This window comes from Macaca fascicularis, chromosome 7, assembly GCF_037993035.2.
Source record: "Macaca fascicularis isolate 582-1 chromosome 7, T2T-MFA8v1.1".
NCBI lineage: Eukaryota > Metazoa > Chordata > Mammalia > Primates > Cercopithecidae > Macaca > Macaca fascicularis.
The window spans coordinates 91,795,335-91,821,914 of record NC_088381.1 but is presented as its reverse complement, the minus strand read 5'-3'; the positions used below and the strand labels follow the sequence as shown (position 1 = coordinate 91,821,914).

The 26,580-nt window shown below is 44.5% G+C and overlaps 1 protein-coding gene and 1 long non-coding RNA gene across 5 annotated transcripts in view; one reads left to right on the top strand and one right to left on the bottom strand.

Moving 5' to 3' along the window:
• The window catches only part of LOC141407267 (uncharacterized), a 40,738-nt gene extending 26,278 nt beyond the window's left edge, over positions 1 to 14,460 (top strand). Inside the window, exons 2-3 of the long non-coding RNA XR_012415648.1 lie at positions 12,473 to 12,559; positions 12,652 to 14,460. This is a non-coding gene — a long non-coding RNA (uncharacterized lncRNA). The remainder of the gene's footprint in view (positions 1 to 12,472; positions 12,560 to 12,651) is intronic.
• LOC123574698 (dehydrogenase/reductase SDR family member 4-like) lies at positions 10,399 to 25,906 on the bottom strand. Of its 4 annotated transcripts, XM_045397488.3 has the most exons (8): positions 25,725 to 25,906; positions 24,436 to 24,613; positions 19,338 to 19,439; positions 13,520 to 13,590; positions 13,369 to 13,420; positions 12,940 to 13,074; positions 12,419 to 12,474; positions 10,399 to 10,916 (listed from the first exon to the last, which is right to left on the bottom strand). In XM_045397488.3, exons 1-8 carry the CDS (start codon positions 25,850 to 25,852, stop codon positions 10,802 to 10,804), a joined length of 837 nt encoding a protein of 278 aa, XP_045253423.2. In that variant the 5' UTR covers positions 25,853 to 25,906; the 3' UTR covers positions 10,399 to 10,801. The 4 variants fall into 4 exon arrangements, 3 of the variants coding, with proteins under 3 accessions (XP_045253423.2, XP_045253424.2, XP_073853240.1); XR_010587833.2 differs by lacking the exon at positions 13,520 to 13,590; XM_045397489.3 differs by lacking the exon at positions 19,338 to 19,439.
• Positions 25,907 to 26,580: the final 674 nt, after the last annotated feature.

Below are 26,580 nucleotides of genomic sequence, written 5' to 3'. Positions count from 1 at the left end.
TATTTGTTAAATGCAAAATCTCTTTATGAACTGTAAGCTACTAAGCACATAGTAGTTACTGCCACCATGTAGTGATTATTATTGCTGCCCTGGGTCAGACTCTTCATCTGTAAATTACTGACAGTATGGAGTAGATGGTGAATAAAGTCCTTGCCAGCTATAAATTCTGTGTCCAAGACTTCAGCCTCCACTTCTGCCAAGTGGGCTCAAATTATCTCACTCCTGGGTTTCTGGGAGAATCAATAAATCTGGATGGCTTATGGTGCACTGTAGAAAGGCCCCAACGGACCCAGATGCAAGCATCTGAATTGGTTTAACCCACTGGCTTCCAAAGGCCAGACTGAGAAGCAGGTGCTGGTCCATGGCAATGTTTACACTAGTGTAAGGCAAAATGAGAAAAGGAAACACATTACAGTGAGTTTCATGAAGCTAAGTTTATTTAACAGTCCTTTATTGTGGAGTATACGTTTGCTCCTTTTTTTGTGTGTGTGTTAGTGTTTTCTTTCAGAAAAGATGATGAAAGCAGATGGGTAGGTTTAGAGATGTGTTGTTGGTGAAATCACCAGTTTTGCAGCCTTATTTCCCTATAATTACCGGGGAAAAGTCCTGGTTTGTAAAATCCAGTTCTAGGGATGACTTTTTAATAGAATTCATGGTTGCTCAAGATTCATTTAGTTTGCTCAAGATTCATTTAGTGTATCTGTAGGTCAGCGGAGCAGCTGAAAAAGGATTTTGACATTCAGCCGGGCATGGTGGTTCACGCCTGTAATCCCAGCACTTTGGGGGGCCAAGGCAGGCAGATCACGAGGTCAGGAGATCCAGTCCATCCTGGCTAACACGGTGAAATGCTGTCTTTACTAAAAATACAAAAAATTAGCCGGGCATGGTGGCACGCGCCTGTAGTCCCAGCTACCCGGGAGACTGAGGCAGGAGAATGACATGAACCTGGGTGGCAGAGCTTGCAGTGAGGTGAGGTCACACCACTGCACTCCAGCCTGAGTGACAGATGGAGACTCTGTCTCCAAAAAAAAAAAAAGGATTTTGACATTCAAAAGAGGATGTATGGCAAGCAAGTAATAGAACAGGCCTGCACTGGATTTATCGTATCTTCCTCAGCCAAGAAGTTACAACCGCAGTACTCTGCTTTGGTACTCAGCATATCCCGATGAGATAGGAGAGCTTAAGTATAATTTTCCCCATGTCCAGGGAAAACTGACTCTGACTGGTCCTCCTCAGTCTGACCTCATGAATTATTGACAGAGGCTATTCACACTCTTGCACTCTTTGGTGCTAATGCACCCTGGTAACCCTTCCCAGGGCTCTCCATCTGTGTGTAGGGCTGGGGAGAGGGTACACAGGAGGACTGCTGCAGGGCTTCTCAGGGCTTGGTTCAAAGGGACAGGCCTGCCGGGGGTGTTTGATCTCTCTTCCCCTTCTCTTCAGAGGTAGGCTGACTGAGGGGCAGAGGGTTGCAGGAAGGTGAGGGACTACACTTCAAAGAGCAAAGGATTCTGGGAAAAGAGAATTGTGGCATGGGAGCTTGGTGAACATCACATGGCCCTTCCTTGTGTGGGCAGGGATGCTATTTGTCCTCCAGCACTATTTCTTTTGCAGAGAGCACTAGGGAGGGGGCCTGTGAGCAGAAAAGGATAGAAGGAAGTCAAGAAGTATGGGAATCTCTAGCACTACTCCTCATCAAGCTGGCTTATTGGAGATAAGAATGAGAAATCTTGGGCTAGGCATGGTGACTCATGCCTGTAATCCCAGCACTTTAGGAGGCCATGGTGAGTGCATCACTTGAGGTCAGGAGTCCGGGACCAGCTGGCCATGATGGTGAAACCTCATCTCTACTGAAAATACCAAAATTAGCCGGGTGTCGTCTGGAGTTTGAGACCAGCCTGGCCAACATGGTGAAACCCTGTCTTTACTAAGAATACAAAACTTAGCTGGGCGTGATCAGGAGTTCCAGTCCAGCCTGACCAACATGGTGAAACCCTGTCTCTACTAAAAATACAATAGCTAGTTGGGCCTGGTGGCACATGACTGTAATCCTAGCTACTCAGGAGGCTGAGGCAGAAGAATTGCTTGAACCTGGGAGGCAGAGGTTGCAGTGAGCCGAGATCACGCCACTGCACTCCAGCCTGGGCAACATCTCAAAAAAAAAAAAAAAAAAAAAAAAAAAAAGAGAACAGGAAATCTTTCAGGGAAATACATGCATATGTGGGAGTTTCTCCTTGAAATGGGAACTGTAATAGGCAATGGGATTGTTCTTGTGTGGAGGTGGTAACATCTGCCTATCTTGAGGAACAAATGCCTCCATGATTGAAGGCTGTACTCCCATCCTTTTCAAGGGCTGCCTGTGGTCCAGAAGAGGATTCACCTGGGGTGGAATTTAAGTCTTGCATTTTGCAATAGCTGTCCTAGATTGACTGTCGAGTCATGCATGACTGACACAAGCCAGGATTAGGCAATGTGGGAGGGCTGGTGTGGGGTTAGGACAACTGCCAAGCAGAGAAAGTAAGAGTGTTAACTATTTATTGAGCACTTCCTTACTAAGTGCTGGCAAGTTTTAAGTGCTTTTTAGAAATTTTATTGAATATTTTTAATCCGGTGAAATGGGTATTTTAATGAAGGGAGCCAAAGGCCTAAGGGTCGTGACCAACTCAGCATTCCACTGAAGGCTATATGATCAAACAGCAAACTGTTTATCATGAATGCAGAATGTGGGCCAACTCAGTTCTGCATCTGCCACCAGGAGGTTTGCTGAGGGCAATCACTCCCTGGTGCGGTGCTCCTTGAGGTTATCTACTGGAACATCTGGAGACTACTGTTCAAAGAACGCAGTCATGCAAGCCTGCACTAAGTCAAGCAGCTGACTGACAACCACCCGTTTCTCCCTACCTCCTTTACTCAATAAATACAAAGGGCTGTAGAAACTCAGGGCTCTTGTTCACTAGAAGCAAGGAGCCCCCAACCCCTTCTTCCAAATATACTCATCTTTGTCTTTATTCCTGCATTAATATTCTTTTGTTCAGTCCACCAACGACTGCGGCATTTTAAATTCGTTTTTTTTTTGTTGTTGTTTGTTTGTTTTTTTGAGATGGTGTCTTGCTCTGTCACCAGGCTGGAGTGCAGTGGCACAATCTCGGCTCACTGCAACCTGTTCCTCTCGGGTCCAAGCGATTCTTCTGCCTCAGCCTCCTGAGTAGATGGGACTACAGGTGCACACCACCTCACCCAGCTAATTTTTGGGTTTTTAGCAGAGATGGGGTTTCACCATGTTGGCCAGGATCGTCTCGATCTCGACCTAGTGATCTTCCTTCTTGGCCTCCCAAAGTGCTGGTATTACAGGTGTAAGCCACTGCGCCTGGTCGGGTGTTTTAAATTCTGTATGTGAAATCAGAGTGAGTGATGACAACCTCAATCACTGTCTGTGTTGTATAGTTACATTTCTTTGTTCTGGCATCGTTGGGGGATTGATAGTTTTCATAGAAATCAATTTTCTCTGAATTGGAATTTTAACTTTCAGGATCATTGTGTTTTTCAAATCAACACATCTATTCATTAAATTATAAAAATAACACATGCTCATTATTTTAAAAAGGGATAAAAAGTTACGTGAAAACTGAAAGGTAACTCTTCCTTATGGTTCCTTTACCTTTTTCCCATATAGCTCTTGGCTTTGTGTATCCTTCCAGAAGTTTCCTATACATTTACATGCATTTTTCTTCTAAAAATTGTTACACAAATGAGATGACACTATACATACTGTCCTTCGAATTGCTTTCATTTCTCCCATGTTCCAACCCCCACTTTTTTATTTCTTTTTAAAAAATTTTTTTCTTTTTTAAAATTATTATACTTTAATTTCTGAGATACATGTGCAGAACTTGCAGGTTTGTTATATAGGTATAAACGTGCCATGGTGGTTTTCTGCACCCATCAACCCATCATCTACATTAAGTATTTTTTCTCATGCTATCCCTCCCCTAGTCCCCCCATACGCCCAACAGGCCCTGTTGTGTGATGTTCCCCTCCCTGTTTCCATGTGTTCTCACTGTTCCACTCCCACTTATTAGTGAGAACATGCAGTGTTTGGTTTTCTGTTTTTGTGTTAGTTTGCTGAGAATGATGGTTTCCAGCTTCATCCATGTCCCTGCAAAGGACATGAACTCATCCTTTTTTATGGCTGCATAGTATTCCATGGTGTACATGTGCCACATTTTCTTTATCTAGTCTATTATTGATGGGCATTTGGGTTGGTTCCAAGTCTTTGTATTGTGAACAGTGCTGCAGAAAACATACATGTGCATGTATCTTTATATTAGAATGATTTATAATCCTTTGGGTATATACCCAGTAATGAGATTGCTGGGTCAAATGGTATTTCTAGTTCTAGATCCTTGAGGAATGGCCACACTGTCTTCCACAATGGTTGAACTAATTTACATTTCCACCAACAGTGTAAAAGTGTTCCTCTTTCTCCATCTCCTTTCCAGCATCTGTTGTTTCCTGACATTTTAATGATTGCCATTCTAACTGGTGTGAGATGGTATCTCCTTGTAGTTTTGATTTGCATTTCTTTAATGAGCAGTGATGATGAGCTTTTTTTCATGTTTGTTGGCTGCATAAATGTTTTCTTTTGAGAAGTGTCTGTTCACATCCTTAGCCCACTTTTTGGTGGTTTTTTTTTTCTTGTAAATTTGTTAAAGATTTTTTAGATTCTGGATATTAGCCCATTGTCAGATGGATAGGTTGCAAAAATTTTCTCCCATTCTGTAGATGGCCTGTTCACTCTGATAGTGTCTTTTGCTGCACCAAAGCTCTTTAACTAGGTCCCATTTGTGTATTTTGGCTTTTGTTGCCATTGCTTGGTGTTTTTGTCATGAAGTCTTTGCCCATACTTATGTCCTCAATGGTATGGCCTCAGTTTTGTTTTAGTGTTTTTATGGTTTTAGGTCTTACATTTAAGTCTTTAATCCATCTGGAGTTAATCTTTTTATAAGGTGTAAGGAAGGGGTCCAGTTTTAGATTTCTGCATATGGCTAGCCAGTTTTCCCAACATCATTTATTAAATAGGGAATTCTTTCCTCATTGCTTGTTTTTGTCAGGTTTGTCAAAGATCTGATGGTTTAGATGTGTGGTGTCATTTCTGAGGCCTCTGTTCCATTCCATTGGTCTAGATATCAGTTTTGGTACCAGAACCATGCTGTTTTGGTTACTGTAGCCTTGCAATATAGTTTGAAGTTAGGTAGCATGATGCCTCCAGCTTTGTTCTTTTTGCTTAGGATTGTCTTGGTTATATGGGCTCTTTTTTGGTTCCATAAAAAATTTAAAGTAGCTTTTTCCAATTCTGTGAAGAAAGTCAATGGTAGCTTTTTGGGGACAGCATTGAATCTATAAATTACTTTGGGCAGTATGGCCATTTTGACGATACTGATTCTTCCTATCCATGAGCATGGAATGTTTTTCCATTTGTTTGTGTCCTCACTTATTTCCTTGAGCAGTGGTTTGCAGTTCTCCTTGAAGAGGTCCTTCATGTCCCATGTAAGTTGGATTCCTAGGTATCTTATTCTCTTTGTAGCAATTGTGAATGGGAGTTCACTCATGATTTGGCTGTCTATTATTGGTGTATAGGAATGCTTGTGATTTTTCCACATTGATTTTGTATCCTGAGACTTTGCTGAAGTTGCTTATCAGCTTAAGGAGATTTTGGGCTGACATGATGGGGTTTTCTAAATATACAATCATGTCATCTGCAAACAGGGACAATCTGACTTCCTCTTTTCCTAATTGAATACCCTTTATTTCTTCCCCTTGCCTAAGTGCCCTGGCTAGAACTTTCAATACTATGTTGAATAGGAGTGATGAGGGAGGGCATCCTTGTCTTATGCCAGTTTTCAAAGGGAATGCTTCCAGTTTTTTCCCCATTCAAATAGCTCTTATTATTTTGAGATGCATTACATCTATTCCTAGTTTATTGAGAGTTTTTAGCATGAAGGAGTGTTCAATTTCATTGAAGGCCTTTCTGCATCTATTGAGATAATCATGTGGTTTTTTTGTCCTTGGTTCTGTTTATGTGATGAATTACGTTTATTGATTTGCATATGTTGAACCAGCCTTGCATCCCAGGGATGAAGCCAACTTGATCGTGGCGGATAAGCTTTTTGATGTGCTGCTGTATTCAGTTTGCCAGTATTTTACTGAGGATTTTCGCAATGATGTTCATCAGGGATATTGGCCTAAAATTCTCTTTTTTTCTTGTGTCTATGCCAGGCTTTGTTATCATGATGATGGTGGCCTTATAAAATTAGTTAGGATTCCTTCTTTTTGTATTTATTGCAATAGTTTCAGAAGGAATGGTACCAGCTCCTCTTTCTACCTCTGGCAGAATTCGGCTGTGAATCCATCTGGTCCTGGACTTTATTTGTTTGGTAGGCTATTAATTATTGCCTCAGTTTCCGAACCTGTTATTGGTGTATTCAGCGATTCAACTTCTTCCTGTTTAGTCTAGGGTGGGTGTATTTGTCCAGGAATTTATCCATTTCTTCTAAGTTTTCTAGATTATTTGCATAGAGTTCTTTATAGTATTCTCTGATAGTAGTGTGTATTTCTGTGGGATCAGTGGTGATATTCCCTTTATCATTTTTTATCGTGTCTATTTGATTCTTCTTTTCTTTCTTAGCAGTCTTGCTAGTAGTCTATCTATTTTGTTGATCTTTAAAAAAAAGCCCAGCTCTAGGATTCATTGATTTTTTGAAGTTTTTCTTTTTGTGTGTCTCTGTCTCCTTCAGTTCTGCTCTGATCTTAGTTATTTCGTGTCCTCTGCTAGCTTTTGAATTTGTTTGCTGTTGCTTCTCTACTTCTTTTAATATTGAGGTTAGGGTGTTGAGTTTAGGTCTTTCCTGCTTTCTCTTGTGGGCATTCAGTGCTATAAATTTCCCTCTACAAACTGCTTTAAATGTGTCCCAGAGATTCTGGTATGTTGTGTCTTTGTTCTCATTGATTTCAAAGAACATCTTTACTTCTGCCTTCATTTTGTTATTTACCCAGTAGTCATTCAGGAGCAGGTTGTTCAGTTTCTATGTAGTTGTGCAGTTTTGAATGAGTTTCTTAATCCTGAGTTCTAATTTGATTGCACTGTGGTCTGAGAGAGAGTTTGTTGTTGATTTCTGTTCTTTGACATTTGCTGAGGAGTGTTTTACTTCCAATTATGTGGTCAATTTTAGAATAAGTGTGATATGGTGCTGAGAAGAATATATATTCTGTTGATTTGGGGTGGAGAGTTCTGTAGATTTGTATTACACCTGCTTGGTCTAGAGCTGAGTTCAAGTCCTGGACATCCTTGTTAATTTTCTGTCTAATATTAACAGTCGGATGTTAACCTCTCCCCTTATTATTGTGTGGCAGTCTAAGCCTCTTTGTAAGTCTCTAAGAACTTGCTTTATGAATCTGGGTGCTCCTGTATTTGGTGCATATATATTTAGGATAGCTAGCTCTTGTTGAATTGATCCCTTTACCATTATGTGATGGCCTTCATCTTTGTTGGTTTACTGTCTGTTTTATTAGAGACCAGGATTGCAACCCCTGCTTTTTTTCCCTTTCCATTTGTTTGGTAGATTTTCCTTCATCCCTTCATTTTAAGCCTACGTGTCTTAGCACATGAGATGGGTCTTCTGACTATAGCCCACCAATGGGTCTTGACTCTTTATCCAATTTGCCAGTCTGTGTCTTTTAATTGGAGCATTTAGCCCATTTACATTTAAGGTTAATACTGTTATGTGTGAATTTGATCCTGTCATTATGATGTTAGCTGGTTATTTTGCCCATTAATTGATGCAGTTTCTTCATAGCATTGATGATCTTTACAATTTGGTATGTTTTTGCAGTGGCTGGTACCGGTTGTTCCTTTCCATGTTTAGTGCTTCCTTCAGGAGCTCTTGTAAGGCAGGCCTGGTGGTGACAAAATCTCTCAGCATTTGCTTGTCTGTAAAGGATTTTATTTCTCCTTCACTTATGAAGGTAGTTTGGCTGGATATGAAATTCTAGTTTGAAAAATATTTCTTTCAGAATGTTGAATATTGGTTATGACTGTCTTCTGGCTTGTAGGGTTTCTGCTGAGAGATCTGCTGTTAGTCTGATGGGCTTCCCTTTGTTGGTAACCCAGCCTTTCTCTCTGGCTGCCCTTAACCTTGGTGAATCTGACAATTATGTGTCTTGCGGTTGCTCTTCTCGAGGACTATGTTTGTAGTGTTCTCTGTATTTCCTGAATTTGAATGTTTCTTTTTTCTCTTTTTGTCTCTACTCTTGTCTTCTCGCTTTAATTAATTTGACATTCAATCACTGATATCCTTTCTTCCACTTGATTGAATTGGCTATTGAAGCTTGTATATCTTTCATGAAGTTCTCGTACTATGGTTTTCAGCTCCATCAGGTCATTTAAGCTCTTCTCTACACTCTTTATTCTAGTTAGCCATTTGTCTAACCTTTTTTCAAGGTTTTTAGCTTCCTTGCGATGGGTTAGAATGTGCTGTTTTAGCTCGGAGAAGTTTGTTATTATTGACCTTCTGAAGCCTCCTTCTATCAACTCATCAAACTCATTCTCCATATAGTTTTGTTCCCTTGCTGGCGAGGACTTGTATTCCTTTGGAGGAGAAGAGACTTTCTGGTTTTTGGAAGTTTCAGCCTCTCTGCTCTGGTTTCTCCCATCTTTGTGGTTTTATCTATCTGTGGTCATTGATGTTGGTGACCTATGGATGGAGTTTTGGTGTGGTTGTCCTTTGCTATTCTGATGTTGATACTGTCCTTTGCTGATGTTGATGCTATTGGTTTCTGTTTGTTAGTTTTCCTTCTAACAGACAGGCCCCTCAGCTGCAGGTCTTTTGGAGTTTGCTGGAGGTCCACTGCAGACCCTGTTTGCCTGGGTATCACTAGCAGAGGCTGCAGAACAGCAAATATTTTTGCCTGATCTTTCTTGTGGAAGCTTGGTTCCAGAGGGGCACCCACCTGTAGGAGGTGTCTGTCGACCCCTACTGGGAGGTGTCTCCCAGTCAGGCTACACGGGGGTCAGGGACCCACTGGAGGAGGCAATCTGTCCATTAATCAGAGCTCAAATGCCGTGCTGGGAGAACCACTGGTCTCTTCGGAGCTGTCAGGCAGGGATGTTGAAGTTTGCAGAAGCTGTCTGCTTCTTTTTGTTCAGGTATGCCCTGCCCCCTTAAGTGGAATCTAGAGAGGCATTAGGCCTTGCTGAGTTGAGGTGGGCTCCGCCCAGTTCGAGCTTCCCCTGGCTTTGCTTATACTGTGAGCACAGAACCGCCTACTCAAGGCTCAGTAATGGCGATCGTCCCTCCCTCGTAAAGCTCCAGCTCCAGCTCCAGCGGAGGATGCTCCGGAAATATGAATGTCCAGATTGGGATACAGGGGGTGCCTTGGAACTGGGATGCATGGCGCGGGGTGTCGGCGGTGTGTGAGGCACCGGGCTGGGGTGCACCGCGGGTAGGAACACGCTGGGTCTTGGATGCTCCCAGATGGGTCGTCTCAGAGACGTAGGCAGCATCTTACCTTAAAACTGGCTGCTGAGCTCCACGCTGGGCTTGGCCACGGGCTCCTGCTGTTGAGGCTGCTGCAGAGGAACCGCCGCCATCCCTGCTGCCGGGGAGCCGGGACACATGCTAGACTACGCTTTGGTAGAGGCTATGAGCGCTGCAGTAGTGGCAGAGCCCGCTCCCGTCAGGGGCGGCTGCATCAGCGCTTCTCTCCCGCGTCCCGGAGCGCCGCTCTCCCGCCCCGCCCGGGGAACTGCCGGACTGAGCATGCGCGCCGCGCTGCCTAGCCGCGTGAGACCACAGGCCGCTGGCCTCTACCCCTCTACTGGGCTCCGGCATGAAAGGCCGGGCGTGCATAACCTGGTGTCCGGGCCTTCGGGGCGGGGGTAGCGTTCCCGCTTTCCGTGTACTCAATCCTCAGGCTGTGGGCAGAACTCACTTCTTTTATTCGTGGGCCTGGGTACCTTGCAGGGCCTTTCTCTATTCCTCACCTGCTCAGGACCTGTCCAGCTTGTCCTTACTGACTGGGGAGGGAACTCGGGACCTACGGCCATACTGGGAGAGAACCTCGCCGGATCTGGGAGGCAAGGGGCGGGGAGGTTTTAGAGAGTTCATCCTTCCCCACCCTCGCCAGCCTGGCCCTGCCTCGGGGATCCCCGTGGTGTCCTGGGAGTTCCTGTGCCACCTTCCTTCCAGTTGGCAACTCTGCAGACACCTCCACCCCTGCACATCACGCTCAGGTCCTGCAGACAGGGAGGAGGGCTGGGGGATCCAGAGATCCAGCCTGGCCAGACTTCTGCTCTCTGCTCAGCTAAGCACCCCACACTGAGAAATGAACACGTGGATTCGATTCAAAGCCCTGCAATCACCTGCATTTTATTTGCACCTCATTTGCAAGTTGTTAATTTGCAACTCTGCTCCTTCCACTCCAGCTTCCTTCTCTCCCATCTCCCCCCAAATTCCCCAGTGGCCTGGGCAAAAAATATCTGTTGGTCTTTGCCAAGGTAGACTCAGCCTTAGCAGGCCTGTCCTGTGTTCTCAGGGGAGGCCTTTACCCAAGGGCACAGCAACAGCAGGAATCCTGAGTAAGACGCCAACTTGACGGCAGGGAAGGCTGGATGTCATCACAGGGCAGAACTGATTTTATGAGGTGAACAGTAAGGTGAGCAGCGGTGGGAAAGGCCAGTTGATGAATGCAGGAACAGCACCAGGAGCTAGAGCCCAACAGTGCCATGTGGGCTGTCGCAGGGTCCTCAGAGGCGGGACGGGGTTCCTCCACCCACCACCACTGTCTCCCCAGTGATGTAGCTGGCATCTTCAGAGCACAGGAAAGACACGATGCCAGCACAATCCTCTGGCTCGCCTAACCTGGGGAATAGGGGAAGAAAGGAAGAGAGTAAAAATTAAATAGTTCTGGCCCCTTCTTCTGGGACACAGGGAATGAAGTTTGCTTAATCAAGAATTATCAGATGACTTTTCAGGATCAGTGTACAAGCTTTCTGCCTATCAAATAGGGTTACCATGAGGATATGCTGTTATAATTTAGTAGAAGCATACTGTACTCTGCAAAAACCATTACCCATAATATTCAAATACTATGGAAACATACTGTTTTATAGAGAGCTCAGGACACCAAGATCCAAAGTTATATAGATACAATGGTGAGCAATTATTTCATACTTCAAAAAAATGGTTTCACATGTGCACACACTAAAGTATCAGGGAGTCTGTGTGACAGTAAATGGTGTGTTTAAAATTATTCAGTTTGTAGAAGTTCAACTTACAGACGACCTTTCCAGGAATCTATACTTGTCCCTTAAAGTCAGGTTCATTTGGTGAGAATGTGCTAATTCTTATTTTGTCAGCGATTGCATAGTTAGGGGACACTTTAATCTGCCTGCCATAGCATGCTCTAGTGGTGGGCAGAGTGAGTAGCTCAAACCTAGAAGGGCTGAATTAATGGTTCTCCATTCTAGCTGTACCTTGCAATCATTTGAGAGGCTTAAACAAAAAAAGAAAAGACAAAGAAAACAAAAGCCCAGATGGTCAAGTCCTACCTTGGACCAATTAAAAAAGAATCTCTGGGAGTGGGCGGGGCCTGAGCACCTGCAGTTTAAAAAGCTCCACAGGTGATTCTAATGTGAATCCAGGATTGAGCTACATGGGCTAGATCATTCATCAGAGCTCTAGGATGACAATCCCGTGACTTATAAACCAGGCCTGTAGCTGATGCCTGACATCAGAATGGCTTTGGGAAAATTTGGGATGTCTGGACCAGTACAGAGTTAGGCATTGCTGGCATTTGTCCTTGAGGGACAAGATGGAGGAAGTAGATAGTGCCCAGAAGCCAGAAGACAGAGGCAGGGAACTTAGAGGAAAGTGAGCCCATCAAAGGTGCTTGAACAGTTCACCCAGCTCACTGGGGAAGAAAGTAACTCCTTAGGCAAGGGGAGTTTGGGGCTTAGTAAAGCTCTTCATTCTTTTCATTTGGATTGTAGATCATCAACCTGAGTTTGTAAACATGTGTCATTATTCAAAGGAACTAAAAATGCATGGTTTTGGTTTTGGTCTTTGGTCTCCATGGATGCTCAGAGGTGGAGGCAATCTCCCAGATGGAGAGAGGACTCAGGGCTTCTCCCAGAGCTCTGCACTGCTGAAACCCCGATGTCTCTGGGTTTACCTTTTGAAAGGGAAGCTGACTTCTTGCTCAGGCCACTGCAGTGATAGTGTTTATGAATTTGTGCTCTGTGAGGCAGAGGAGAGCCTGCCTGTGTTATCTGTGGGACTGAGACAACGGGCTGTGGGCTGCTAGGGACCAGACCTTTCTATCTTCATGCCTCTTAGGGCCCTTGATCCCATGACAGTTTTACCTTCTTATCTGCAGGGTTTCTTTCATTCTTTCCTCTTTTTCCTTGTCCATCCAGAGCTGCAGGAAGAAGGGAAATCTCTTTAAGAAGAGGAAAGTGAGGAACAGAAAGGGAAGAAACTGCCCGTCCTCATGGCAACAGAGAGTAAGGATGGAGAGACTTCCCTCTTTCACTTCCTATTTCTTTTTCTAGCTTCCAGCTCTCCCCACAGCCCTCATCTGTTTCATTTGTTTCAGGTTCTAGTGATGCATTTTGCTGCATCTCTCCAATTCTCATCCATGTAAGGAGAGTGGAAACTGTGTGAGTAGAGTCTGAATACCTCAGTCTCCACCCTATGCCTTAGGAATGGTGTGATTGGAGTCTGGCTTAGATAGGGCAGCTGGTACAGAGAGGGAATATGGAAAAACCCAGGGAAGGAGAACGGAGTGGTTGAGAGCTCAGGACTCAGGTACTGGGCTTCCCTGTCCAAGAAGATGGATGCCTTTCAAGGGGTTCCAGTGGGATGCAGAGCTCCCCTTCCTCACCATCCTGCTGAAGCTGGTCTTGATAAGTCCAGGTGCTATGCAGTTCACCCTAATGTTCCTTGGGGCCAGCTCTATGGCCAGTGTCTTGGTGAGGCCCAGCAAAGCTGTTTTACTGACACTGTAAGGACTGAGGCCCTGGAGATAGAAAACAATGGGTTAGACTCGTAATTTCCAGGTCATTCTTGGTTCTAATAACTAGACATAAAGGGCAGTGCTCAATAGGGATCTCCTGTAATGGAGGGGCACAGTTAGGAAACTGTCTTGTGGCTAAACCTCCCCTAGGTTACGGTTTGTGGAGGCGAGGCATCTATTTTGTGGGCAGGGACTTGGTGGTGTGATTCTAAAAGGAGACAGAAACTTCTTTGGGTAACAGGTGGGGTGGAAAGATGTACAGAATGGGATGGAAGGGGCAGTCAAAAGCGTTCTTACAGGAAATGGACTGAAGGCTGCTATGGAGGCCACGATCACCACTGAGCCGCCTCTGGAAAAAGAAGAGAGCTGACGGTCTTCCCATTATGGACCACTGCCCTCAGCCCGTGTGGGGTCCCATCTCACCCAGGCTCTCCCTCACTCTCTGTACCCTCGTTTCTCCATTTCTGGCACCACTGCCTTTGTCATCAGGGCTGGGGCCTTCACATTAATGTCCAGAGTCTGAAGCCAAGAGAAGAAGGGGAAACAGCATGAGTGAAGAGCACTGGAGGAGGCATGGCAGTGAGGAGTTAGAGTGGGTTCCTAGGATGTTTGTCAGAGCTGACGAAGATCTTAGGATGATTCACCTGCATCTTGCACATGAAGAAACTGAGGTTCAGGGAGAAGTAGCTCTCACCAGCTGCTCAGCTAGATAATGATACATTAGGTTCAGGTGAGAAAAAATGGAGCCTGGTTCATCTTGTTTCGTCACCAGCCAAGTATGATGTGGCCCAGAAGGGGCCTAAATCCTCAGGGCTCCTTTGGATTTGAGCTGTGTTTTCTGCGTTTCTTCAAAATAGGGAGAGCCTGCAATTGTCAGCTTCCTGGACCTGTCTTAGAGTGGGCCATGCTTCTCAGGGAAAATGTGGCCTGACCTTGGATACCTGGGGTTGTTCTAGCACTTCTCTGGCTTCTGTGCTTAGGGAGTGAGATGCTCTTGGCCCTCTAGGATGGACTGCCTGGCTAGACCTGATTAGAAAGTGGGATCATGAGGAGGCACCTTCTGGGGAAGCTGGGGGACAGGCTATAATCAGAATCCCCACATCCATAATGTAAAACAAATGTGTTACATTGTTCTAGACAACTGCTTATATTAAAATATTTCAGTCTTACAGAAAAATTGGTAATAGAAATACAACGAATATCTGGAGATCGTTCACTTAGATTCACCAGTTGTTCACATTGTGTTCCATTTGTCCTCTCTGTAGATCTGTACAGTTTTTTAAATGAACCACTGAAACTCAGTTGCAAGTTTTCTGTAAGATTTTATATAATAAAATGAAAAATTACTAAGAACACAAATAAAAAAATAAAAATGTAAATTAAAAAAAAGTAACTCAAGGCTGGTCATGGTGGCTCATGCCTGTAATTCCTGCACTTCGGGAGGCCAAGGTGGGTGGACCACTTTGAGGTCAGGAGTTTGAGACCAGCCTGGGCAACATGGCAAACCTCATCTGTACTAAAAATACAAAAATTAGCCGGATGTGGTGGCATCTGCCTGTAGTCTCAGCTACTCAGGAGGATGAGACAGCAGAATAGCTGGAACCCAGGAGGTGGAGGTTGCAGTGAGCTGAGATAGCACCACTGCACTCCAGCCTGGGGAATAGTGTGAGGCTCTATCACAAAAATAAATAAATAAAATAAGTAAACTCAGTTGCAGATATTACAATGCTCTATCCCTAAATACTTATCATACATTTCCAGAGAGTAACGATGTTCTTTTATACAACCATAATCTGTTATCACAACCAAGAGTCTGACAATGATGATAATGCTATCTAATATATGGGCCTCATTTGTCCCCCAAATGTGTGTTGTGTTTTTTAAAGTCCAGAGCTCAATGAAGGATCAGCCATTATGTTTGCATTTGATGTACTGTGATAGTTTAAAAGATATATAAAAGAAAAGTTATAGACACATCTCATTTTATTATGCTTTGCAGATATTGTGTTTTTTTTTTTTTTTTTACAAATTGAAGTTTCGTGGCAACCCTGCGCTAATTGGAGTCATTTTTCCAATGGCATGTGCTGACTTTGTCTCTGGGTCACATTTTGGTAATTCTTGGAATATTTCAGACTTTTTCATTATTATTATGTCTGTTATGGTGATCTGTGATCAGTGATCTTTCATGTTTTTATTATAATTGTTTTGGGGTACCACAAACCACACCCAGAAAAGAAGGTGAACTTAACCGATAAATGTTGTACGTTCTGACTGCTCTGCCCTTCTCCCATCTCTCTCCCTCTCTGTGGGCCTCCATATTCCCTGAGACAGATTTATATTGAAATTAGGCCAATTATTAACCCTACAATGGCCTCTAAGTTTTCAAGTGAAAGGAAGAGTCACACATCTTACACTTTAAATCAAAAGGTAGAAATAATTGAGCTTAGTGAGGAAGGCATGTTGAAAGCTGAGGCAGGCTGAAAGCTAGGACATGTGCACCAGTTAGCCAAATTGTGAGTGCAAAGGAAAAATTCTTGAAGGAAATTAAAAGTGCTACTTCTGTGAATACATAAATGGTAAGAAAGCAAAACAGCTTTATTGTTAATATAGAGGGAAAGTTCTAGTGTTCTGGATAGAAGATCAAACTAGCCACAACATTCCCTTAAGCCAAAGCCTAATCAGAAAAAGGCCCTAACTTTTTAATTCCTTGAAGGCTAAGACAGGTGAGGAAGCTCCAGAAGAAAAGTTGGAAGCTAGCAGAGGTTGGTTCATGAGGTTTAAGAAGCCATCTCTGTAACATAAAAGTGCAAGGTGAAGCAGCAAGTGCTGATGTAGAAGCTGCAGCAAGTTATCCAGAAGATCTAGCTAAGATCAGTGATGAAGGCGGCTACACCAAACAACAGATTTTCCTGTAGATGAAACAACCTTCTAGTGGAAGAAGGTGCCCTGTAGGGCTTTAATGGCTAGAGAGGAGAAGTCACGCCTGGCTTCAAAACTTCAAAGGACAGGCTTATTCTCTTGTTAGGGTCTAATGCAGCCAGTGACTTTAAGTTGAAGCCAATGTTCATTTACCATTCTGAAAATTCTATGGCTCTCAAGATTTATGCTAAATCTACTCTGCCCATGCTCTATAAATGGAAAACAAAGCCTGAATAACAGTACACTGTTTATAGCATGGTTTACTAGATATTTTAAGCTCAATGTTGATAGCTACTGCTCAGAAAAAAATATTCCTTTCAAACTATTACTGCTCCTTGACAGTGCACCTGGTCAGTCAAAAGCTCTGATGGAGATGTGCAAGGAGATTAATGTTGTTTTCATGCCTGCTAACATGGATCCTGCAGCCCATGGATCGGGGGTAATTCTGACTTGCAAGACTTATTATTTAAGAAATACATTTTGTAAGTCTACAGCTGCCGTAGACAGTGATTCCTCTGATGGATCTCGGCAAAGTTAACTGAAAACCTTCTGAAAAGGATTCACCATTCTAGATGCCATTAAGAATATTTGTGATTCATGGGAGGAGGTCAAAATATCTACATCAATAGGAGTCTGGAAAAAGTTGATTCCAAACCTCATGGATGACGTGGAGGGGTTCAAGACTGCATCAGAGGAAGGAACTGCAGATGTGGTGGAAATAGCAAGAGATTCAGAAGTAGAGCCTGAAGATGGGACTGAATTGCTGCAATCTCATGACAAAATGTAAATGGCTGTGGAGTTGCTTCTTATGGATAAGCAAAGAAAGTGGTTTCTTGGGATGGAATCTATTTCTGGTGAAGATGCCACGAACATTGTTGAAATCACAACATGGGATTTAGAGTATTACGTGAACTTAGGTGACTAAGCAGTGGCAGAATTTGATAGGATTGACTCCAATTTTGAAAGAAGTTTTACTGTGGGTACATGCTATGAAAGAGCATTGCATGTTACAGAGAAATCTTTTGTGAAAGGAAGAATCAACTGATGTGGCAAACTTCACTGCTGGCTTATTTGAAGAAATTGCCACAGCCACCCCAGCCTTCAGCAACACCACCCTAAGTCAGCCACCATCAATGTTGAGGCAAGACCCTCCACCAGCAAAAAGATTACAGCTTCTAAAGTCTCAGATGATTGTTAGCATTTTTTAGCAATAAGGTATTTTAAAATGAAGATATGTATATGCTTTTAAAGACATAATGCTATTGCTCATTTTATAGACTATTATTAGATGACCATTATACTGTAAACATAACTTTTATATGCACTGGGAAATCAAAATATTCATGTGACTTACTTTATTATAATATTGAATTTATCGTGGTGGCCTGGAACCAGACCCACAATATCTCCGAGGTGTGCCTGTACTTAGTTCAAAACTGATTTTCATATGGTCTCTGTTCAGACTGTTCATGAATGATGTTCCTCTATTTTAAAGACTATCAGAATCTGGCTGGGTGTGGTGGCTCATGCCTGTAATCCGAATACTTTGGGAGGCTGAGGTGGGGGGATCTGTTGAGGTCAGGAATTTGAGACCAGCCTGGGCAACACAGTGAAACCCCATCTCTATTAAAAATACAAAAAATTAGCTGGGTGTGGTGGCACATGCCTGTAGTCCTGGGTACTTCAGAGGCTGAGGCACAAGAATCGCTTGAACCTGCGAAGCATAGGTTGCAGTGAGCTGAGATCGCACCACAGCATTCCAGCCTCACTGACACAGCGAGGAAAAAAGAAAAAAGAAAAAAAAAAGAAACAAAGAAAAAAAAGAAAAAAAAGAAAGATGGAAAAAAGACAGGGCAAGACTGTCTAAGAAAAGAAAGAAAGAAGCCAACCTTAAATGGTTAGCAGCAAATCTTTGGGTAGTTTTGAAGAAAAGATGATTTATAAAGAGAAGTCATTTTGATGATAGTTCCTAAGAAGGAAGGTTTTGTTGTCATTGTTGTTGTTTTTAATATAGACAAAAGGTCTCGCTGTGTTGCCCAGGCTTTGCTCAAACTAGCTCAAACTAGAATCAAAAACTAGCTCACTGAAGAACATTTTAGCACTTTGGTCTTTATGTGTATGAAACACTGGTAAATAAACCGTAGTATTTTCACAACCTGATACTTTAGTGTTGAGAAATTTTTGATGACATCTGATATAGTTGGTATGTTTGTGCCCTCTAAGTCTCATGTTGAAATATGATCACCAATGTTCAAGGTGGGACCTGGTGTGTGGTGTTTGGGTCACGGGGGTGGATCCCTTATGAATGTCTTGGTGTCCTCCCTGTGGCAATGAGTGAGTTCTCACTCTATTAGTTCATTCCAGGACTAGTTGTTTAAAACAGACTGGTTTCTCTCTCTTGCTTCCTCTCTTGCCATGTAACACGCCTGCTCCCTTTTTCCTTCTGCCATGATTGTAAGCTTCCTGAGGCCTCATCAGAAGCAGATACTGGCACCATGCTTCTTGTACAGTCTGCAGTATTGTAAGCCAAAACAACCCTCTTTTCTTTATAAATTGCCCAGCTCAGGTATTCCTTTATAGCAACACAGAACAGACTAATACAACATCAGAGTAAAAAGCAAAACCATGGGAAATCATAAAAAATTAGCATTTCCAAATCATGTGGGAATATTAACCTTAATAAACAAAAACAAATATTTCAATTAAAACTTTGTAATTAAATATGTGTGAAATATATTACAAATATAATGTAATTATACATTTTCACATAAAATCCAATGTTCTACCACTTGAATTTAGACATCCGGATCTCAGATTTTCTTGACATTGCAGCTAAGAAGAAAATAATACGTGTTTTTATTTTATTTTTTTAAAGGATGTATATTATAAAGGGGCAACTGGTCATTCACCAGAATCAGTATTTTAAATAACTAGCAGCATTTAATATTTCCCAACTAATAAAAAAGATTACTTTTTGTCAGCTGAAAAGGGGACAGGTGGGTGTGTAAATTTAAGTGTTGTAGTTGTTGGCATATTAGCTGCTATGTCTCTGTTGGAAATCAGCCAGGCAGAAGAGCATACCAGGGAAGAAGCCTTGGGAGGGGAGCAGACTACAGCTAGTGAAGAGCAAATACAAGAAGTCAGAACTAGGAGTAGCAGAAACGAATAGGAAGGGCAGGGATAGAGCTACCCCCTCCCGCCCTTTACCAGGTGTGCTCCACGTGTGTGGCACATGGCAAAGAGTCCTCACATTTACACTGCCCTTGACAAACACATTCTAAAAGCAGATGGAATTTGTACTGAATGTGTTCTGAGGCCCACCCCCTGCTGATTTAATCCCCTCTCACCTTGTCCCACACCTCCTCGGTGATATCCATTAGGCTTCCAAAGAAAGGGTTGACAGCAGCATTGGAGACTAGGATATCGATACCTCCATGAAGCTTCACAGCCTAGAGAGAGGGGGTGAGGTCTGGACTAGGGCTGCAGTAAGTAAGGGAGGTACATTTACCCATGTTGATAAAAACTTTCTTTTGAGCTATGCCCTGTGGCTCATGCCTGTAATCATGGCACTTTGGGAGCCAAGGTGGGAGGATCACTTGAGTTGAGGAGTTTGAGAGAAGCCTGAGCCACATAGCGAGACCTTATCTTTATATTAAAAACAACAACAACAATGACAAGAAAACCTTCCTTCTTAGGAACTGTCGTCAAAATAAGTTCAATTTCTTAAAACATCTTTTTTTCTGAAAACTACCCTAAGATCTGCTGCTAACCATTTAAGGTTGGCTTCCTTCTTTCTTTTTTAGACGGAGTCTTGCTCTGTCACCCAGGCTGGAGTACAGTGGCATGATCTCAGCTCACTGCAGCCTTGATCTACTGGGTTCAAGCCATCCTCTTGCCTCAGTCCCCAAAGTAGTCGGGAGTATAAGTACTTGCCACCACACCCCGCCAATTTTTGTATTTTTTGTAGAGACAGGGTCTTGCCCTGTTGCCGTCTGGAACTCCTGAGCTCAAGCCATCCACCTGCCTCAGTATCCAAAAGTGTTACAGGTGCGAGCCACCAGGAAGTTTGTCTTATATTTTTTTGCAGTCTTTTCTTCCCACCTCCTATTCTTCTAAGGCTGTCTCTGACCTTTTGCTCTTTTCTTTACACTTGCCCTTTGGGACGCTCCTTCATTCTCATGATTTCAAGTCTCACCTCAAAATCTATTTCTAGACCCCTCCTCTTCCTTTCACAGTGAGTTCCACCCCCATTTCTCCAAGTGCTTACTGTCCAGTTCTCCTTGAATAAGTTACCCTTATCTCAAAGTCAATCTGTCCACACTTATCTAAATGGAAAAACAAATAGAGCTGAAGAAAGTTACCCTGGAGGGGCCTTCGAGATTATCTATTCCAATGTCCTTAAGGTGGAGATGAAGAAACAGGTTCTGGGAATTTTCTCAAGATCATATAGTTCAGTAGTGACACACTGAGGCTAGCTAAGAACAGGAGGCCTGCTTATTCTGTGTTTGGGAAAGTGATTTGCTCAGGGCACAAAGCTAGTTAGCAGTGGATGAACTGAGGTCAGTCTCCCATTCTGTAGCACACCGCTAATTCATAAGAGCCCTCTGAAAGTGAGTTGGGGTCATTAGGAAACTGACTGCCCAGGAGAGCCATGATGGGAGAAGATACCAGCCTGAATTTAAAGCAATTCCATATTTAGTTATGATGTCATTTTCCCTATCTCTGTCTCTCTCTTTTGACCTGAAGGCATGAAAGATTCAAGGTAGAAACTGACATTTAAACTGAGAAAGCCAAGAAAGGCAACATCTCACCTCCTTAATAAGGTATAAGTAGGTAGTGAGGTGTGTGCTAGAGTAATGAATGGCCAAGCAGAATCTGCCAACAAGAGTTTTCAGTACAAAGCCACCTTGAAACCAGACTTTGCATTTGCCCAGAACTGGCAAGTTTGATGCCTTGAACAAGTAGCAGTACATGGGCCCTTGGTCAACTTTGTGCTTCAGATCTGGCACACAGAGGGGTGTTACTAATAATGTACACCATCTGCTAGCTTTCCGTTTTAACTAATTATTCTTGTTAACTAGGTGCTAAGCTCAGTTGTTTCTAGACGGTTGAAGAAATGCCTGGGCTGTCAACATGTAAATCTAATAAAATTTATAGTCACATAATCTTTTGAAACCAGTGTTAATACTTTCCTGCACCCTTTAAATTTTGGTATCCTGGCATAAAGCACAGTCACCTGCCTTGGCTCTGTATAATTCTCACCAATGGACTTGTTACTAGGGAGGTGCAGAGTAAGTTAAGTGATGTGCGCTGTGCCGAGTACACGTGTGTTTGAGCTGGGTGAAGACAGTGGATTGCTCTAGAATCACCTGGAGACATTTTCTATTCTGCTGTATACCTCATGCCCCTCTCCTTTCAGGTCTGTCAGCACAGAGATGGGCGGAGGCTGGGTTTTGATTGAACAGAGATAGCAAACCATAAAAGATGAATGAGGCTGGGTGTGGTGGCTCACACCTATAATCCTAGTACTTTGGTAGGCCCAGTATGGAGGATTGCTAGAGGACAGGAGTTCAAAACAGCCTGGGCAATACAGTCCCAACTCTACAACAAATTTAAAAAACAAACTGGTGTGGTGGTGCATGCCTATAGTCTTAGCCACTTGGGAGGTGGAGGTGGGAGGATTGCTTGACTTCAGGAGTTGCAGGTTATAGTGAGCTATGATCATGCCACTGTACTCCAGCCTGGGAAACAGAGTGAGGCCCTGTCTCTGGAAAAAAAAAAAAAAGTCTTCTAAGTCTTGTTCTAAATTGTGTGCTCACTACACTAAAGCGGTTAGGAGCTGTTTGCTCTGTGTTCTGATAGTTATACATTTTTAAGAAAAAATATAATCAAGCAGATAGGCAGCTAATCTGGTTTCCGCTTACCACACACTTAGAAGCTTTGTGGTGCAGATGAGGCCACTGGGTAGTGACCATTCTCAGGGCAGTGGCTTTTCTCATTGCAGGGTAACATGTGGCAATTGGCAGAAGACATTTCAAATAGCTGACAAGTATTCTATCATTCTCCTCTCTGACAATGGTCACACAAACTACCTGAGAATCATTTTTGACTTCACTCGTGTTTCCCACTTTTTGACATGGGGTTGGAAAATCTTAGTTCGTTCCCACTAAATGTCTCTTGGGCACATCTGTTCCAGTCCCACCACCACTGCTCTAAACCTGGATGACAGCAACAGCTTTCTCACTAATGCCCTGGATTCAGTGTCTTCTTTGTATATCCTTCCTACCAGAGCCAGATTATCTTTCTTTTTTTTTTTTTTTTTTTTTTTTTGAGACGGAGTCTCGCTCTGTCACCCAGGCTGGAGTGCTTGGCCGGATCTCTGCTCACTGCAAGCTCCGCCTCCCGGGTTTATGCCATTGTCCTCGCTCAGCCTCCAGAGTAACTGGGACTACAGGTGCCGCAACCTCGCCCAGCTAGTTTTTTGTATTTTTTTAGTAGAGACGGGGTTTCACTGTGTTAGCCAGGATGGTCTCGATCTCCTGACTTTGTGATCCGCCCGTCTCGGCCTCCCAAAGTGCTGGGATTACAGGCTTGAGCCACCGCCCCGGCCTGGATTATCTTTCTTAATAACCATCTTTCTCTTGCTCAAAACCTCACATGGCTTCTTACTTGCTATAAGGATGTCTAAACATATCCTTTTAAGGTTCTTAACATATCCTTTTAAGAAGCTATTGCCGGGTGCGGTGGCTCATGCCTGTAATCCCAGCACTTTGGGAGGCCGAGGGGGTGTATCACCTGAGGTGAGGAGTTCAAGACCAGCCTGGCCAACATTGTGAAACCCCATCTCTACTAAAATACAAAAATTAGCTGGACGTGGTGGTGGATGCCTGTAATCCTAGCTACTTGGGATGCTGAGGCATGAGGATTGCTTGAACCTGGAGGCTGAGGTTGCAGTGAGCTAAGATTGTGCCATAGCACTCTAGCCTGGGCAACAAGAGTGAAACTCTGTCTCAAAAAAAAAAAAAAAAAAAAAAAAAAAAAGGATATGGAGGCCCATGGCCTCTATCTTTCCAATGCAGCCCCTTTCCCAGCAGTACTTCTAAGCCTGTGCTCTCCACTGTGGACTGACAGCGCTCCTCTCTTTCCTTCAGTTCCTTCTTGGCTGTCTGCTCATTTTGCGGAGTTATCTGGAATCTCATCTCTGTTCCATCTGTCCATTCACATTTATTCCTAAACGTTTAGCTCAAGTACCACTTCTGGGCTAGGCCTGTAGGCCTTGTTAAGTGAACCTAGTGGGGGTCACAGGATGTTTTTCCAGCAGGATTTTGACATTAAATTGCTACTTACATGTCATATAGTTAGTGCTAATTGACCCAGACTCCCAAACAGCTCCTTCCACTATCAGGATCAAGTCCCCAATCTTGGGCTCTGTCCACCAGCCTAGGCCAGGCTTTTTTGGACTCACATTTGTGACTTTCTTAGACTCACATTTGGCTCTTTCCAATGCACATCTGAGCATTTGCCAGACAGTTCCTTAAAAACAGAATTACCCTATATAGTCTACCACACTACCGTCTACTATTGTTAAGATCCTCCTCTTCTAAGAAGATTATGCAAATTATTTCTGCCAACCTTCCAATCTGTTAGCACAATCCCGTACTATCCATTTTTGGGTAGATTCTCCCTTCCACTCTGGGGAATAAAGTGTGTCCTGAGCCTCAAGGGAAGAGGAGCTTCCTTTGTTGGATGGTTCATATTTTCTTCAGCAGCGGCAAGGCTGGTGTCCACTACTAACTGTGACATTGACTTATATACTTTCTTTGAGACTAAAGTCCAGTACCTGGTAGTCCATAGCCAGCCAATAAAGGAAGGGAGCTTGGGAGGTCTGGGTTGAATCACGGCTCTTTCCTTACTGGCTGTGGGACCTTAGGAAGTAGCTCCAGCTATCTGAGCCAGTCTCTGCAGACTGAGAGAATAGTCCTTGCCTTCCTTGGGTTGTTGTCAGGCCTAGAGATAACCTGTGTAAGGCTCTGAACACAGGAAATGGCACATAATAAGTGGCTGAAACATGGTGGGCTGCTTCCTGAGGTTCCCAGGGACTTGACTCTATAAGCTGAAGAATAGGGGATTGTTTATTAGCTCATGGGTGGGAACATCTATTTTGTGATTGTATTTACCCTTCTCATCTGTCCAATTAGATGGAAAATTACTAGAGAACCAGTACCAACTGTTTCTTTGGGGTACTCAAGGGATGATGCAGGGTTGAAGCATTAGAATGTTTTAAAATTCTCTGACTGAGATGGGATGATTCTCTGAAGTTAGTTCATGAACATAACAGAAAGGCACACAGTAAAAATGTGCTGCTATCCAGGAAAGCAGGGAAGGAGGATCAGGCTGGCTCCCTTTTCCACTTCCTGGCTCTGTGCCTATTTCCTTGCACCTCACCGTAGCCACCAGCCGCTCCCGGTCCTCCGCCTTCCCCACATGGCACACGGTGCCCGTCACGCTCAGCCCCTCCCCCTGCAGCGTGGCCACCGCCTGGTCCACATTCTGCTGCTTCCGGCTGCTGACGACCACGTGGGCCCCGTCCTGGGCCAAACGCCGGGCAATGGCAAAGCCAATCCTGTGAGCAGAAAGAGACAAAGACTGCTAAGGCCTGTGCAGGGGAAGAGGTGGACAGCATGGGCTCTGAAGACTGCTCGGGTTTGAATTCTGGCTCTTTCTCTATATTATCTCCACGTGTCTCTTCTATGTGTAAAACAGGCTTAATAGCACGGCCATTTTTGGCACTCATTTACTTTTTCTTATGACCTGGACCACAGCCTCAGTTCCCAAGAACTTACATCACTTTCTACAGTTCCCACCATGGGTGACAGGCTTCATCCCCTGTTGGGACTGAGAGGTAAGAAATGAGGTGGGTGTGCAGCAGCCACTTCCATGATTTGAGGGTCTCACTCAGAACAGCTTTGCCCCCACGTTTCTTTCTTACTAGCCTACAACATTCTCAAAATTCTATCCTTAGTCATTTTTTGGGAACATCTATTTTGTGAAAAGATGGTCTCCGGTCAGAAATGTAAATATTGCCTTGGGAGGAAGAGTTACACATTCTGCACTTGTCAGTCGTTAGCGTTTTACCTACATTTGTATTTTAGTTTTGCGGAGAGCTGGCATCTAGCAAAGTCCTGTAGGAATCAGAACCAGGACAGACAAGAGTGGTGGGTGAGAAACAGGCTGGACAAGGTAGGCCCAGATGTACTGACCTAAACAAAAATCTTGACACATGGCTCTTGTGTCCCATCTAGGTAAGGGGGAGGGGTTCCGGGAGACTTTCTGTTGCCCAAACAGAGTGTCTGGTACATTTTCAAAGTGCTGGAGGCCTTGGGATAGGATTTTGAAAACCAGATTCCCTTGGATTTCTAGTTTCTGGTCTTCCCGGACGCTAGGTGGGGCTGGTTGACTGGGGCAGCCCAGAACACTGCGGGGACTAGAAAGATGGGTCTGCACAGAGGTGGCACAGTTGTGCCAGAGGCAGCAGGGACGCGAACCTGGCAAGAGAGGGTCCAGGGCCAGGGGATTCCGAGGGGCTTCAGGCGGACCACGCGGCTGCTTTTTTCCAGGGCCAGACTTTGGCCGCGTGTGAGGTCTGAGAACAGGGGCACCGGAGGCCGAGGATGAGAGGCCAGTGCCTGTTTCCAGGCAGCCAGGGCCTCAGAAACTCCCGCCGGAGCACTCACCCGTCGGTGGAGGCGGTTACCAGGGCCACCTTATTCGCGAGCGGGTCCCGGCGGGTCATCCCGGAGCTGGCCATCCGCACCGAATTCCAAGCCCGGTCACAGAGGCCTAGCAGCCCCGCCTTGTGCATGGCTCAGACCAGCAAGTCTGGGTTCCACTCCTTCCAGCGGAGGTGACAGAGAGTAGGGCGAAGGGCAGGACGAAGGGCGGGCCGCTTCCCTGCCCTCACCCTCCCCGCCCCCTCCCCGTCCTTGGCCCGCTGGAAGTCCTCTGTGGCGGTGCTCGCCTCCCTCCGCCGCCGCCCCCGGCAGCCAGCTATGTTCCGCCCGACTGGGGCTTGCCTTCCCGGGCTAGCTGGTGACCAAAGCACTCTCTGTTCAAGTTTTCTGTAGGGCTCGCCCCTCCCCTGGCCCCTGCAGGAACCCGCAGACTTTGGCCGCTGCCCTTCTACATCTCCTTGCCCACGTTTTTCTTCTGCGGGAAGTGGGGGTTTTGAGTTGCTTTTGCTTCTTCAGAATTTCTTCTCCAAGAAAGTCTGGGTCAATGTATGTGACAGCCCAGAGGAGGGCAAATGTTTTGAGACTGCCCATGGAGGTGAGGCCTGTGGTCCTCATAGAGTCCACCAGGTGAGGCTGGAGGAGCCTGGGAGAGATGTGATAGGGAGTAGCAGCACCAGGCCTGGCACTGCCCTTCACTCTGCCCAAGGTCTCCTCCATCTTCACGGGCCCTGGAGGGCAGACTATGGTCATTGACCAAACAGTATCTCACATCCCTCGCCAAAGGGACTTCTTCCTTTACAGGGGCTAAGTGCTAGAGAGGAGGCTGCAGAGTCCCTGGAGCAGTGGTGGAAATGCTGAG